This window comes from Elephantulus edwardii, unplaced genomic scaffold (assembly GCF_000299155.1).
Source record: "Elephantulus edwardii isolate Elephantulus edwardi_28Jun2011 unplaced genomic scaffold, EleEdw1.0 scaffold00212, whole genome shotgun sequence".
NCBI lineage: Eukaryota > Metazoa > Chordata > Mammalia > Macroscelidea > Macroscelididae > Elephantulus > Elephantulus edwardii.
This window is the reverse complement of record NW_006399962.1, coordinates 2,112,595-2,127,564: the sequence shown is the minus strand read 5'-3', so window position 1 is coordinate 2,127,564 and position 14,970 is coordinate 2,112,595. Positions and strand designations below refer to the sequence as shown.

General features: G+C 42.6%; 1 protein-coding gene across 1 annotated transcript in view; it reads left to right on the top strand.

The window, feature by feature from the left end:
* The first annotated feature begins 303 nt into the window (after positions 1-303).
* MARS (methionyl-tRNA synthetase) overlaps positions 304-14,970 on the top strand; it is a 26,595-nt gene continuing 11,928 nt past the window's right edge. The window contains exons 1-11 of the mRNA XM_006897589.1: positions 304-528; positions 1,518-1,608; positions 4,193-4,271; positions 4,362-4,496; positions 4,809-4,884; positions 5,129-5,301; positions 5,473-5,579; positions 7,507-7,623; positions 7,762-7,965; positions 8,894-9,095; positions 11,808-11,882. Coding sequence (XP_006897651.1) covers positions 420-528; positions 1,518-1,608; positions 4,193-4,271; positions 4,362-4,496; positions 4,809-4,884; positions 5,129-5,301; positions 5,473-5,579; positions 7,507-7,623; positions 7,762-7,965; positions 8,894-9,095; positions 11,808-11,882 — 1,368 coding nt within the window. The 5' untranslated portion in view covers positions 304-419. The remainder of the gene's footprint in view (positions 529-1,517; positions 1,609-4,192; positions 4,272-4,361; positions 4,497-4,808; positions 4,885-5,128; positions 5,302-5,472; positions 5,580-7,506; positions 7,624-7,761; positions 7,966-8,893; positions 9,096-11,807; positions 11,883-14,970) is intronic.

The following is a 14,970-nucleotide window of genomic DNA, read 5'->3' as shown; positions in this document are numbered from 1 at the left end:
TCACTACTGTAAGTTTATCGTAATTCCCAATTCTAAAACTCTGATGCCTATGAACTTGAATGGAGAGTCAGCCATTGCAAGTCCTCCTAATCATGACAGTGTCATTTTATTCTCGACTGCGACAGGAGGCTGTGGTTTCCGTCACCGCCCACTACGACAAGAAACGTGGCTGGGCCCTAAACGTAAAAGTCTTTGCACCTCCCAGCACAAATCGCCGCTCTAGCGGAGTCCACAGCCTTTCTAGTACTATGACAGTCTTTTCCGGTGTCCTAGTGTTGCATGATGGGAGACGTAGTTTTTCCGGGAGCTGTGCACGGAACTTCATTCGAACTTCATTTCCCGGCGTGACTTGCGAAGACAACTCAACCCAGAGGCGGGAGGCCGGTTCCGGTTGCATCAGCGTGAGACACAACGGCGAAATGAGGCTGTTCGTGAGCGAAGGCGCACCGGGGAGCTTGCCCGTGCTGGCCGCGGCCGGTCGGGCTCGGGTCGGAGCCGAGCTGCTCGTCAGCACTGTTGGCCCTGAAGGTACTGGGGCTCATTCTGGTGGGCGCTGGAGGAGGGGGCGGTGCCTACCACGCCCAGCATTTAAACCGCACTTGACTAACCTTCGTCCTTATTCCACTGCACCCTTGCTGACAGTTTACCCAATTACCCTGGATCACCCAGACCCCTCTTCTCTACCAGTCTCATTTCTCAAAATGAGAAAAAAAAGTGGTGCCAAAGCCCACTGCCAGCCAGTCGATTCCAACTCAGAACGACACAAATGGTCAGAATAAAAATCCCCCATAGAGTTTCAGTATTGTCTGTCCTTTTAGAAGCCGAGTGCCACGTGTTTCTTGCACAGCGCCTGGTGGATTTGAACCGCTGACTTTCCATTTAGTATCTGAGCCCTTTACTCACTAGTCACTAGGGCTCCGTTTTCCTCATGCACCCCCGCCCTTTACTCGCCCCTAGCCTCCTTTCTTTAGTCTTCTAGTGAATCTTGCACCACCCCTTCCCAACCTCCTTAGCTTGCCAGGCACCCTTCCCACTCTTTAGTCTTTTACTTTTTAGACTCTGCTCCATTTTGTCATTGTTAGGAAACTCCTCAATTTCACTAAAACATACTAAACACACTCCTTTTGTTTCATCTCATCATCAAGCCAACTAACAACCAAAAAAAAAAAAAAACACCTGATTTATTTTTTTTTACATTATTAACAAAAATCATTCTTTTTTTGGTCAACCCTTCCTCTCCGTTTTGTTCCCCAGCTGTTATCTTGGATCATTTTCATGACATCCTATTTGTATGTTCATTTCTAATTTTTGGCGCTTCCCCAATACCACTTCTCTCTTCTGCAGTCCCCATCTGTTCTTAAACACCGGTGGGATTTAAAGCTCATTCTAGATCCACTTTTAGTGGTTCCATCCTAGAACCTTTTAGTGAAGATTGTTCTTCCTTTTTTTCTTTTCAATGAACATGTGAAATGATTCTTCTAAATTGACTTACCCCCTCTTTTTCTCTCTCACATCAGAGTGTGTGGTTCCGTTCCTGACTGGGCCTAAGGTCCCTGTCTTACAGCTGGATAGTGGGACCTACCTTTTCTCCACCAGTGCAATCTGCCGGTTAGTATTGGTTCTAGAGTGGATTTACAGGTACAAGGAGGGAGCTTTAATTAGAGTTTACTATCCTCTCTGTACTTAGACCAGGAGGCAGTCGTCAGAACAGAGCAAGGTAACACTGCATGGTTCAAAATTGGGAAGGGCGTACGCCAGGGATGCATCCTATCTCCATACCTTTTCAACCTATATGCGGAACAGATTATTGGGGAGGCTGGGCTCTATGAGGAGAAATGTGGGGTCAAGATTGGTGGACGATTTATCAATAATCTGCGTTACGCGGATGACACAACCCTGCTTGCTGAAACTGAGGAGGACCTGAAGCGCCTGCTGCAGAGTGTCAAGGACTGCAGCCTACAATATGGATTGAGGCTCAATGTCAAGAAGACAAAGATTCTCACCACTGGACCAATTGGCAGCATCAGGATGGATGGTGAAGAGATTGAGATTGCACACAGCTTTAGTTTGCTTGGCTCCATAGTCAACAGTCTTGGCACCAGCAGCCAGGAAATTAAAAGGCGCATTGCCGTGGGAAAGTCTGCTGTTAGGGACCTCTCCAAAGTGCTGAAGAGCAATGGTATCTCTTTGGAGACTAAGGTGCGTCTGATACAGGCCATGGTCTTCGCAATCACCTGTTATGCATCAGAGAGTTGGACAGTGAGCAAGGAGGATAGAAGGAGAATTGATGCCTTTGAGCTGTGGTGCTGGAGAAGAGTATTGAGAATACCATGGACTGCTAGGAAAACAAACAGATTTGTCCTGGAGAGGGTTAAACCGGGTGGCTCCTTGGAGGCAAGGATTCTGGGGCTCCGTCTAACTTACTTTGGACATGTTGTGAGGAGAGACTGGTCCTTAGAGAGGGACATCATGCTTGTGAGGGTGGAGGGAGAGCGCAGGAGAGGAAAGCCCTCTGTGAGGTGGATTGATTCAGTGACTGGGATAATTGGGATGGGAGTGTCAGAGACTGCGATTGGCACAGGATAGAGCGGAGTTTAGGGCTGTTGTACATAGGGTCGCTATGAGTCGCAGGCTTCTCGACGGCACATAATAACAACAACAACAACATCCTCTCTGTGCAAAGGTATTTGACTGTGTGGATCACAAAAAATTGTGGCTAACCTTGAAGAAAATGGGAATCTCAGAACACTTGATTGTGCTTATGCGAAACCTGTATTTGGACCAAGAAGCAGTCCTCAGAAAGAGCAAGGAAACACTGCATGGTTCAAAATCAGGAAAGGAGTGCATCAGGGATGCATCCTGTCCCCATACCTTTTCAGTCTGTATGCAGAACAGATCATTCGGAAAACAGGGCTTTATGAGGAAGAGTGTGGCATCAGGATTGGAGGAAGACTCATTAACAATCTATGATATGCAGATTACACAACTTTGCGTGCTGAAACTGAGGAGGAACTGAAGCACGTCAAGGACTGAAGTCTTCAATATGGATTGAAGCTCACCATCAAGAAGACAGATTCTCACCACTGAAACAATTGGCAGCACCACGATAGATGAAGAGACTGAAGTTGTTATCAATTACAGCTTGCTTAGAACAGTCAGGAAATCAAAAGACGATTTGCATTAGGAAAATCTGCTGTCATGGATCTCTCCAGAGTGCTGAAGAGCAACGACGTCAGTATCGATATAAAGGTGCGCCTAACCCAGGCCATGGTTTTCTCAGTTACTTGTTATGCTTCAGAGAGTTGGACAATGACTAAAGATAAGAGAAGAATAGATGCCTTTGAATTGTGGTGTTGGAGAAGAGTCTTGAACATACCTTGGACTGCCAAGAATACAAATAGGTCTATCTTGGAGAGGGTGAAACCAAGTCTCTCCTTGGAGGCTAGCATTTTGAAGCTCCGTCTCACATGCTTTGGGCATGTGGCCAGGAGAGATTGATCCTTGGAGAAGGACATCATGCTTGGAAGGGTGGAAGGACAGTGCAGAAGAGGGAGACCCCAAATGAGATGGATTGATACAATAAATGTGGTGATGGGGGTTGGTGTGTCTAAGGTAGTGAGACTGGCTCAGGACAGGGAAAGGTTCAGAGCGGTTGTACATAGGGTCGCTATACATCGCAAGCGACTCAATGGCATAAAAAACCAGTAACATACTATGACAGGTTTGGAAACAGGCGTGGTATACACTTCCTAAATAACATGCTTCTGGAAACCCTATGAACTTTGATAAATGTTTATAGTTGTAGAAGGGCTTGAAGCCTTTTGTTCTTAGGATTGCTATGAGTTGTGCTCGACTTTAAGGTAATCAACAACAATCCTTTCTGTAGGGAGCTCTGGTAGCCTAGTGGTAAGGAGCTGCACTGTAATCCAGAATGCATGCAGTTCAAAACCATCAGCTGTGCCACAGGAGAAAGATGGTTAATCTCCTCCTGTGCGATTAAATGGCCTCTAAAAACCAACTGGAGAGGCTCAGCTATTGGTTGGTTCCAACTTGACAGTACAGAACAACAACAATCCTTTTTGTGGTCTTATTAACGAGTACTGTTTGACTATAGGGTAAGAAGATATGATCCTGAAGTGGGCTGGCCAACAGATCCCTCTAATAGCACCTTTTCTGGCTCTCCCCTGAGCAGATACTTCTTTCTCTTGTCGGGCTGGGAGCAAGATGACCTCACCAACCAGTGGCTGGAATGGGAAGCAATGGAGCTTCAGGTTGGACTGAGACATGGAGGAGTTGGTGGGTAGTGGCTGGCTGGTCCTTGAGCTTCATGACCATCCTGACTTGTGTCCTCTTCATTTTAGCCAGCCTTGTCTGCTGCTCTGTATTACTTAGTGGTTCAAGGCAAAAAGGGAGAAGATGTTCTTGCCCCTGTCCAGAGAGCCTTGACTCATATTGACCACAGCTTGAGTCATCATGGCTGTCCTTTTCTGACTGGGGTGAGTTGGACCTTAAAAGAGGATAGGTAGAAGGCTATCTGTTGAGAGAATGAAGAAAGCAGACTGTATTCTGAGTGTTCTGATGCTCAGAGTGCCACTTAATATTGGTGTAACTTTGACAAATTTCTTAACCTCTGAATCTCAGTTTCTTTATGAAGTGGAGATCATATGAGTGCCACTTCACTGAATTATGATGAGGTTTAAGTGAGAAAAAATGTTTAGCATAATGCTAGACACATAGTAATTGTTCAGTAATATTAACAATAGAAGAAATTAACTGTTACCTGTGTAACATATCTTTCCCCAACAAAGGAGACAGAATCTCTAGCTGACATTGTTTTGTGGGGAGCACTGTACCCGTTACTCCAAGACCCGGCCTACCTTCCTGGTGAGAATTACGACTGACTTCATTCCCACCTTCAACCCATGTGCTTCTTGAAGAAGGTTAAAAATTAGGTTGTAGGATATGATATTCTCATTCTACTGTGTAACTAAGGGGAACTTTGGTGGAAAGATGGTTGAAGGACCTAGGGAAGGTGACTGGAGGAACCTTACAAAGAAAGGAGACCCACTCCTGCCTGCCATTCCATCCGTCATGCTTGCTGATTCCCTCTTTCCTCCCATGCTCTCAGAGGAGCTGGGTGCTCTGTGCAGTTGGTTCCAGACACTGAGCACCCAGGAGCCGTGCCAGCGAGCTGCAGAGACCGTGCTGAAGCAGCAAGGTGCCCTGGCCCTCCGGCCCTACCTCCAGAAGCAGCCCCAGCCCAGGCCTCCTGAGGGGAGGGCTGTCAGCAATGAGCCTGAGGTTTGGAACAGAGTAGAAGGATCCTTTTAGACAGAGCCCTGGTGCTGGAGGTGGGGAGGGTGTGGTGGCTAGTAGAGGAACTTGGCCTAAAGTCATCTAACTTCAATTATAGTAAGGCCAAGAGAGGGTCTCTTCATCTGATAGGGGACTGATTCTGTCTATTCTTTGTAGGAGGAGGAACTGGCCACCCTGTCTGAGGAGGAGATTGCCATGGCTGTCACTGCTTGGGAAAAGGGCTTGGAAGCCTTACCCCTACCTCGACCCCAGAAAAATCCAGTGTGAGTAGTCATAGAGGAGTGGGGTCTGATTTCTTTTGTTGTTGTTGTTGTGTACCATTGAATCAGATCCAGCTGTCACAGAAGGAGATTGCCCCTCCTCCGGCAGCGCGTCTGGTGGATTCGAACCGCAGGCCTTCAGGATTGTAGTGCAGCTTCTTGCCACTAGGCCAGTAGAGCTTCCTGGGGATTAATTTCTTACATGGGAATTTCTGACTTCAGAGAAAATGGTGACATTCAGTATGGAGAGAGAAGTCAGTGAATGTGGGAAAAACGAGTAGGATCTATATGGGAAAATTCCTTTAAGATGAGAAATGGATAGGATTGTTAATAGGGATATAGAGAAACAGCTGGAGGAAAGGGCATGGGGGGAATCTGCTTGTTAGTATGGAGTCGGTGATCTCTCACGATGCCTGAGGTTAACAGGCATGGGGGATGACAGAGAACTAGTGATAATAGGATGAGGATGGTCAGGAAGATGAAAGAAGTGCTGGGGAGAGTCAGTGTTAATGAGGCGAGCATGTGTGTATGGCTGCCTGTGATGGAGCATAACAAGGGAATACACAGATATTCCTTCAGATAGCAGGTTGAGTGGCATGAATAGGAATGACTGAGAGGGAAGTTAAAAATTATATTGGTTTGCAAATATAATTCATATACATTGTGTTTCATTTGATAGGGGATTTTTAGAGGAGATTAGGGTGACTGGAGGCAATAACTGGTGCCTGCTGGTCTGCATTAGGCCATGAAGAAATAACATAGTATTAGGGGAGAAGAATTAAGGGGTGCAAAAGAAATGGTAACACTTGTACATGAAGTAACAAGCTATAAGAGCTTCAGGGACATTATTAAGTTAAAATACTACCATAGCAGCTGTAAAAAGAAAAGATCAGGACTGGAAATGTGTTATTTGATGACATCTAAATTCGAGGAGGAGAGAGAGTATGGGTGGCTGGACAGAATCTAGGGAGAGTTTTGTTGATAGTCAGGAGTTTAAACCTAAGAACTAGCTAATTAGGGAAAAGCAGTCAAGATAGTAAAGAGGGACAGGGATCAGTGTTGGGATCAGGATTCTTAGTAGGAGTAGGTGAAGTTTGTTTTCCGTGAGCCAGGCTCTGAACTCTGAACTGTAGGAGCTTTGGGGCACTCTAGGGAAGAGTTCTTTATAATTTTTTTTTTTTTAATTTTTATGTGTGTGTACCTGTTGCAGACCAAGGGTCCCAAAGAATGAAATAATTCTATAATTATTAGTAATGAGACAGACTACCAGGAATGATATAGAACAGAGAGTATGAAAAATAGGGGGCCAACAGTTCCCATGACTGAAGGCCCCAAGCCATGCTTCTCTGGGTATTTATTTAGAATCATAAGGAAGATTAAAAAAAGTAAAATTACAAGGAAGTACAAAACAAAGGATAATGGTGAAGTCTTTTACAGATAAGGCCAAGTTCCTCTTTATGCTAATCTCAAGAGGGAGGGATGCATTTGACACAAACTAAGAACAGTGTTGACTCCTAGGCAATGCCCCAGTGTCACAAGGTGACCTTCAGCTTGTATTAAGCTTCCCTCATTTCCCGATACAGCATTTGGTCTACTATTATTAAATTTGATATTCGGCTTCCCTCATGTACCGTCAAATCGGATCTGACTGGTATAGGGGGAGATTATTCCTCCTTCTCCAGCAGAGCATCTGGTGGATTCTAACTGCACACCTCTAGGATTGCAGTGCAGCTTCTTGCCACTCGGCCACCAGAGCTCCCATGGAAGAGTTCTTATTGAGGAAAAATTTTAGCATACTTAACAGACAATGCCCATAATCCTTTTACTAGAGAACAGCTCTTTGAGTATTTGTACACTTTTGATCCCTCTTGAATCTAACTTCAGACCCTTGCATCTCTGCCACTGGTCTTTTCTCTTCCTTTCCTATCAGGTTGCCAGTGACTGGGGAGAAGAATGTGCTCATCACCAGTGCTCTCCCTTATGTCAACAATGTCCCCCACCTTGGAAACATCATTGGTTGTGTGCTTAGTGCAGATGTCTTTGCCAGGTACACCCAGGTGCTGGGGGGAGGAGACCTTGAGGTTTGAGTGGGCCCTGAGGGAACAGATACCAGGGTAGCAGGTGAAGGAATCCTGAGGACAAGGGAGAATCAGTGGCCCCCTGTGATTAGCAAATTCCCTTTTAGGTACTGCCGCCTACGTCAGTGGAATACTCTCTATTTGTGTGGGACAGATGAATATGGTACAGCAACAGAGACCAAGGCTATGGAGGAAGGACTGACCCCCCAGGAGATCTGCGACAAGTATCATGTCATCCATGCTGATATATACCGCTGGTTCAATATCTCATTTGATATTTTTGGTCGCACCACCACTCCACAGCAGACCAGGTAATTTTACTGAAGTTAGGGGCAGAAGTGAGGGTAATGGCTGGGCCTCAGGGCAATGAGGATGTCAGGAAGACAGAAGGAAAAAAGGTGACAGTCTAAGAACTTGCATTAACTAAATTGGTTGCTGTCATATTGATTCTAGTTTATGGTGACCTCATGTGTGTCAGCACAGGACTGTGGGCTATAGTATTTCCCATGGTTGATTTTTCAGAAGTAGGTTGTCAGGCCTTTCTTCAGAAAAGCACTCGAACCATCCACACCAGTGGAGTGTGATACTTAAGAACTGAATATTTATTCCAGGCAGTGGAGCATTAGTGTGTGAATTTATTTTGCTCAGGAGCCTCACCATGGGCCGAACGGGGGCCTGAGGAAGGGAAGAGGCAGGACTTAGGCTCATTGGAAGGATCCTTCTTTCTGCTGCTTCCCTTCTCTCTGGTTACCAAGGAGTCTTTAGATGTTCTCTCCCGTTCCCGTATGCAGTTGTGCTTAACAGGGATTATCATTCTTCCTGATAACCATCCTTAAAAACACTACATAGAGGACAGTCAGCTGCCTGATATCACTATGCAAATTTTAAAACTTTTTGGAATTGATTTTCTTAGGATATATTAAAGAAAGACAGAACTATATAATTTTGGAGATTTTTGCTAATGATGTACAGATAGTTGGAATACCCTAAAAATACATTCTGACATGTTGAGGGAAGGGAATTATTTAGTCATTTAGAGAATATGAGCCAGGGGTTCAGCCTCATCCAGTAAAAATACCTTGAAAATAAGCAGATAGCTTAAAGCCTTGAGGAACCAACTTCCTGACTTATCTGTAGTTTGTACTAAATGAACTTGGTTTCCTGGTTGGAGTAGTTAGAGGTTGGGTACATCAGTTTCTCTTGATCTGCCATTCATGTATTCCTTGCTCACCCCACCAGAATCACTCAGGACATCTTCCAGAGGTTGTTGGCACGAGGTTTTGTGCTGCAAGATAATGTGGAGCAACTGAGATGTGACCACTGTGCCCGCTTCCTGGCTGACCGCTTTGTGGAAGGTATCTGTCCCTTCTGTGGCTATGAAGAGGCCCGGGGTGACCAGTGTGACAAGTGTGGGAAGCTAATCAATGCCATGGAGCTCAAGGTGAGGGGACATTATGGAAGCCAAGAAGGTGACAATTCCTATTCTCAAAAGACTCCCAGTTTCATCCCCGTCAGAATTTTTATTTTAACAAAACAAGTAGCCTTTTTATTCAATCTTAGTAACTTGCCATTCAGTTCATTTGATATACTTGTGTGTATACTGTGTACTAGGAGACAGACTAATTTATATTATCTTAGCTCTTGCTCCATATCACCAGTTTTACCATGTTTTATATCTTTCTATCATGAATAGCCCATTTCTTCTACTAGTCCATGATAATCCCTTTTCTAAAAAAATTCACTCATTCAATAATCTTATACTAGGTTCTGGGGATATAGCAGTGAACAAAACAAGTTTTTAGGTAATGGAGGAGACTAGTATTATATAGGAAATGATATAATTACATAATAAATTACAGAATGATTTCAGGAAGAAGTGTTTAAGTAGATGATTAGGGAAATCCTCACAAAGAATGTAACATTTGAATTAAGAATTTAGCTGAAAAACGAGCCAAAGCTAGCCAGGTAATGAATGGAATGTCCCAAGCAGAAAGGCCAGGAAATACAGACACCTTGAGGCAGTACAGAGCAGAGAAGATAGAACTTGAAGGAAGGCCTATGAGAGTGGATTGTGGTGAAATGACAGAACACAGAGCCTTATAAACATGGAAGGAATTTAGATTTTACTCTAGTACAATGGCATACTGCTTTTTGGAAAATGGATGAGGGAGAAGCAAGAAAAAAGTACCAGTTGAAGGGTAGAGTAGTCCTGCGTATAGAATGTGTAAGAAGCTAGCGTGCCAGGGGACTGAGAGGGCTGGGAACAACCAAAATGGTAATGGTGCACATTGCATAAAAATACAGTATGGGATGATGACTGCAGTAGAAGTGGGGAGGGCGTTATAGGCAAACCTTGGGGAGAGTTTTGATTGGTTAGAGACTACCTCAATAAACTGAGTCCTATGAAAAAGTTTTTGTTGTTTCCTAGTACATACAAAAGTATGCTTACACCAACTATGCTGTAGACTATTAAGTGTGCACTAGCATTATGAGAAAGTTTGAAATACTGTGAAAATTACCAGATTGTTAGACAAAGACATGAAGTGAGCACATGTTGGAAAAGTGGTGCAGACAAATTTGCTTGACACAGGGTTGCCATAAATTGTCAATTATTGAAAAACAGTATTTGTGAAAGTAGTGTGCAATAAAATGAATTGTGCCTATAGAAGGATTTGGTATATATTTGGAGGCAGGCTATATAGAGCTAAACAGACTGAAAGTTGGTGAAGAACATTATAAAGCTGGATGGTAATAACATTTATTAAGATGAGGAAAATAGAGCAGAGCAGGCTTTCCGGAAAAGTGTGATGGTATGTTTGGTAATATATAATATTAATATGCAGTGTGTTTGGTTTTGTTAAACTTGAGGTGCATGTTAGACATTCAAATAAAGATGTTTAACAGGCATGTACAGTTTAGGAAAAAGGTCCTGAGAAGAGTACTAATCTTCTGCCTTCAAAAACTCAATCAGAAAAACCCAAAGTGAAAAAAAACAACCCAATCAAAGTGAAAACTCACTTGGAAGTTTTATTGATAAGCCCACCCAGCTCTCCTTTAGCCATAACCCTTCAGTGTTTATATGTTCAATTTGTGTCACATAAATATATTTTTATTCCCTCCTGAATTTAGTTTTATTTACTATTACTGTGATTTGAGTAAAAGTTTACAGAGCAAACTGGTTTTGCATTCAACATTTGATACATATCTTTTTTATTATGATTTGAGTTAAATTTTACAGAGCAGATTGTTATTCTGTTTATTCAAACATGTTTTATGACACTGATTAAAGTCTTCACAGTGTATCATTACTAACCCACTCTCTTTTTGGGTTTTGTTTACATATTTTGTTTTGTAATGATCATAATCCCTGAAGTATAACAGCACTCTTCCTGCCTCATCCCTGTGCTTCCCATTTCAAACTCATCCTTTTCTAGCCCTTCCTGCCGTCTGAGTTTTATCCCTGGGCTTTTGATCTCTCATGGTTGATTGTTCTAATGAGTACATCCCTCCCTGGTATTACTGTTCACATTATACTCCTCTATCTTTCATTTGGTTGAAAGGTAAGCCACATGAGTTCAGTTTCAGTCTTGATGGATGTCTAAAGGCCATATTCTTATGGAGAAAATAAGTAATTCCTGATATAAAGGTCTGCAATTGTTTCTTATACTAGTCATCTCTCCTTAACTTGATTGAGGTTTCCCCTGGGACAGGGCTGTCCTCTTTTTCATGGCTTTGTACAACTAAGTTTAGTGTGCTGTACTTAGCTTATGTTAAGAATGCTTTTTTAATACCTAAGTATAAAAACTAATGATTACTCCAAGATGGGGAGGCAGTTTTTGAGGGAAATCTTACTGTTCTCCCAAATCTGCCATAAAGAGCTATGGATATTGCTGAAAAAAAAGAATACCTTTTCTTTCTCTTTCATAGAGATGTGAAACTGAGGAACAAAAGACAGTGCACCCTTGAATCTCCAAGTTGAGGGAAGGCCTCAACTATTGAAGAGTTGACTGAGTATAAGCATGAAAGGAAGCTAAATGGAAAATCAGGCAGCTTAACCAGGCCTCCCGCTTTGCTTGGACAGCTTCCACAGCTTTAGGCCTGATCCTGACTGTTCCACCCTAGTTTACCCTGTCTCTTGACTCTTCCTTTGCAGAAGCCTCAGTGTAAAATCTGCCGATCATGCCCTGTGGTGAGATCTTCCCAACACCTGTTTCTGGACCTTCCCAAGGTAGGTTAACCTTTTCTAGTCTGCATTTTTTTACACAGCTGCAAATACTGGTACTAAATCCATTTCAAAGGTATTGAATATTTGTTTAAAAATTACTTATGACTATTGTAGAGAAAGAAAGTTCCCTGGTGGTACAATGGTTAAGTGTTTGGCTACTAACTGAAGGACTGACTCTTCCAACTCAGCAGCCATTGTGCAGGAGAATGATTGAAAGCTCTATTCTGTCTTGTCAGAAGGGTTTCTGTGAGTCAGGATTGGCATGATGACAGCAGGTTTGATTTTTATTTTGTTATAGAGAATCAGAGCACTGATGGTGTAGTGATTACATACTCAGCTGGTTTGCAGTTCAAAACCACCCAGTGGATCTGTAGGAGTAAAAGCTGGTGTTTGCTCCGGTAAAATTTGTGATCAGGAAAACCCTGTGGTTTTGCTCTGTAACATGGGGTTACTATGAGTCAAAATCTACCTGATGGCACCTATCAACATAGCAGTGGAGAGTATGTGCAGCCACAAGAGAGGAAGAAAGAGAACATGCTAAAGCAAATGGAGTAAAAGCTTAACAATTGGTATATCTAGGTAATGGGTACACAGTCCACAAGCTTTAATGAACCCAATTGTTACTCACCAAAGTAGGATATGTTGCTGTTGTTGTTAAGTGCCGTCGTGTCACAGGCGACTCAAAGTGACCCTGTGAAGGAGTCCTCAACGCTTGGGTGTCTTTCATCTGCCAGTTGGCCTAGATGTCACCTGAGATGGTTTCTGCTCAGCTCTCCTTTTATATATACATATATATTGGTTTTCTAACAAAGTTTGCACACATTATGTTTCACACTATTCTTCATTCATATTGTGTTTCATACAGTCATTCTCATGCATTATGTTTTATAAAATTAATCACCATTAGACCTTGCCCATCATTACCCTGTCTTTTCGCCCAGATCCTTCCCATTTCCTTCCCTTGTCCCACCAAATTGTGCATCCCTATGGTTTTGCCTCTACTAATCCTTTGCCCTCCCCTCCTTGAGTTCCCATACATGTTTTACTAGTAATCCTCCCATTTTTACCATAATGGTTTTATGTTGTATTTGTCCTTATGAGACTGCATTAGTTCACTCAGAATAATTCTTGCCGGACTCTCCCAAGTTATGCAGTATTTTTTTTTTAAATCATTGCTCCTGAGTTCTGTATTCCATTGTGTGAACTAACTACAATTTCTCAATCCATTCGTTTGTGTTTGGACATTTGGACTGTTTCTATGCTTTTGTGATGGTGAATAATGCTGTTATGAACATTGTACAAATCTCAGTTTGTGTCTCAGTTCTAATTTCCTTGGGGTGTATTCCTAGTAGTGGAATAGCTGGGTAATATGGAGTTTCTATATTCAACTTTTTGAGGAAACACAAAATTGTCTTCCAGAGTGGTTGCAACATTTTACAATCCCACCAACAGTCTATGAGAGTTCTCACCTCTCCACATCCTCTCCAACACTTATTACTTACTGCCCCTGCTACTAGGGTGAGACAGTATCTTATTGTGGTTTTGATTTGCATCTCTCTTCTTGCCAGTGATTTTCTTCATGTGTCTTATGGCCACCTGAATGTCTTCCATGTCTTTTGCCCATTTTGTAATTGAGTTATCAGTCTTTTTCTTCTGGAGGCCCAGTAGACTGTAAACTTATTATGAGACCCTTGTCTGAGATGGTATTGTCAAATGTCTGTTCCCGGTTGGTAGGCTTTCCACCCTATTGGGAGAAGTTTTTGATAAGTACAGAGATTTAATCCTTAGAAAGTCCCATTCATCAATTTTATCCTCTCCAAATTGTGCATTTCTGGTTGTATTGGGTAATCTCTTTACACCATAGCATATACCTTCTAAGCTTGGTCCCATTTTTTCTCATATGAACTTTATGGTTTTGGGCTTTTCTTCCAGGTCTCTGATCCAACTTGAGTTGATTTTTGTGTATAGTGTGAGATGCTGATTCTGTTTCAGCTTTCTGCAGGTAGCAGTCCAGTTTTGCCAACACCATTTGCTGAAGCACCATTTCCCCATTTGATAGGTTTTATTTCCTTGTTGAATATTTCTGGGTTCTTGATTCTGTTTCATTTTTCTCTGTCATTGTACCAGTACCATGCTATGCTGTTTTGTTTACATTGTGTAGTAAGTTTTGAGGTCAGGGAGTACTATGCTTCCCTCTTTTATTTTTGTTTTTCAGTAGAGTTCTCTCTCCTTTTAACTCTTGGAAGAGAAAAAGTGTTGCAGAGCACACCTCAGGAAAACTCTCCTTTACAGGGGATCAGGGCTGTTAATGGACTAAGAATGCTATATCTCATCCTTTACATATAACTGATTGGATGATCATGCCTCTTGGGCAATGCTTATCTTGCTTGCATGTAAAATCAATGATATTCTATAGTTTCCACACTCTGTTGGGTCACCCTTCTTTGAGATGGGAACAAATAAAGATTTCTTCCTGTCAGCTGGCCAAGTGGTTGTTCTCCAGATTTCTTGGCACAACTTGGTGAGCACGTCCAGGGCAGCATCTGTTATCTGAAATATCTCAATTGGGATACCATCTATTCCTGGGACCTTATTTTTTGCTAGTTCCTTCAAAGCAGCCTGAACTTCTTTCTTCATCACCATAGGCTCTTGCTCATATGTTGTTTCATGAAATTCTGTGTCTGCCAATTCTTTTCAATACAGTGACTTAGTATATTCTTTCCATCTTTTAATACTTCTTGGATCATTTAATATTCTGCCTAAAGCATCCTTGATTATAGCAACTCGAGGTTTGAATTTGTTCTTCAGTTCCTTGAGCCTAAGAAATGCTGAGCGAGTTCAACCCTTTTCATTTTCTTTTTTGTCATTTTTAATGAATGTCTATCTGTGTTTCATTGAAAATGCAAAGGCATTTGACTGTGTAGATCATAACAAACTGTGGCTGACTCTGAGAAGAATGGAAATCCCAGAACACTTGATCGTTCTAATGCGGAACTTATACTTGGACCAGGAGGCAGTCGTCAGAACAGAGCAAGGGAACACTGCATGGTTCAAAATTGGGAAGGGCGTACGCCAGGGATACATCCTATCT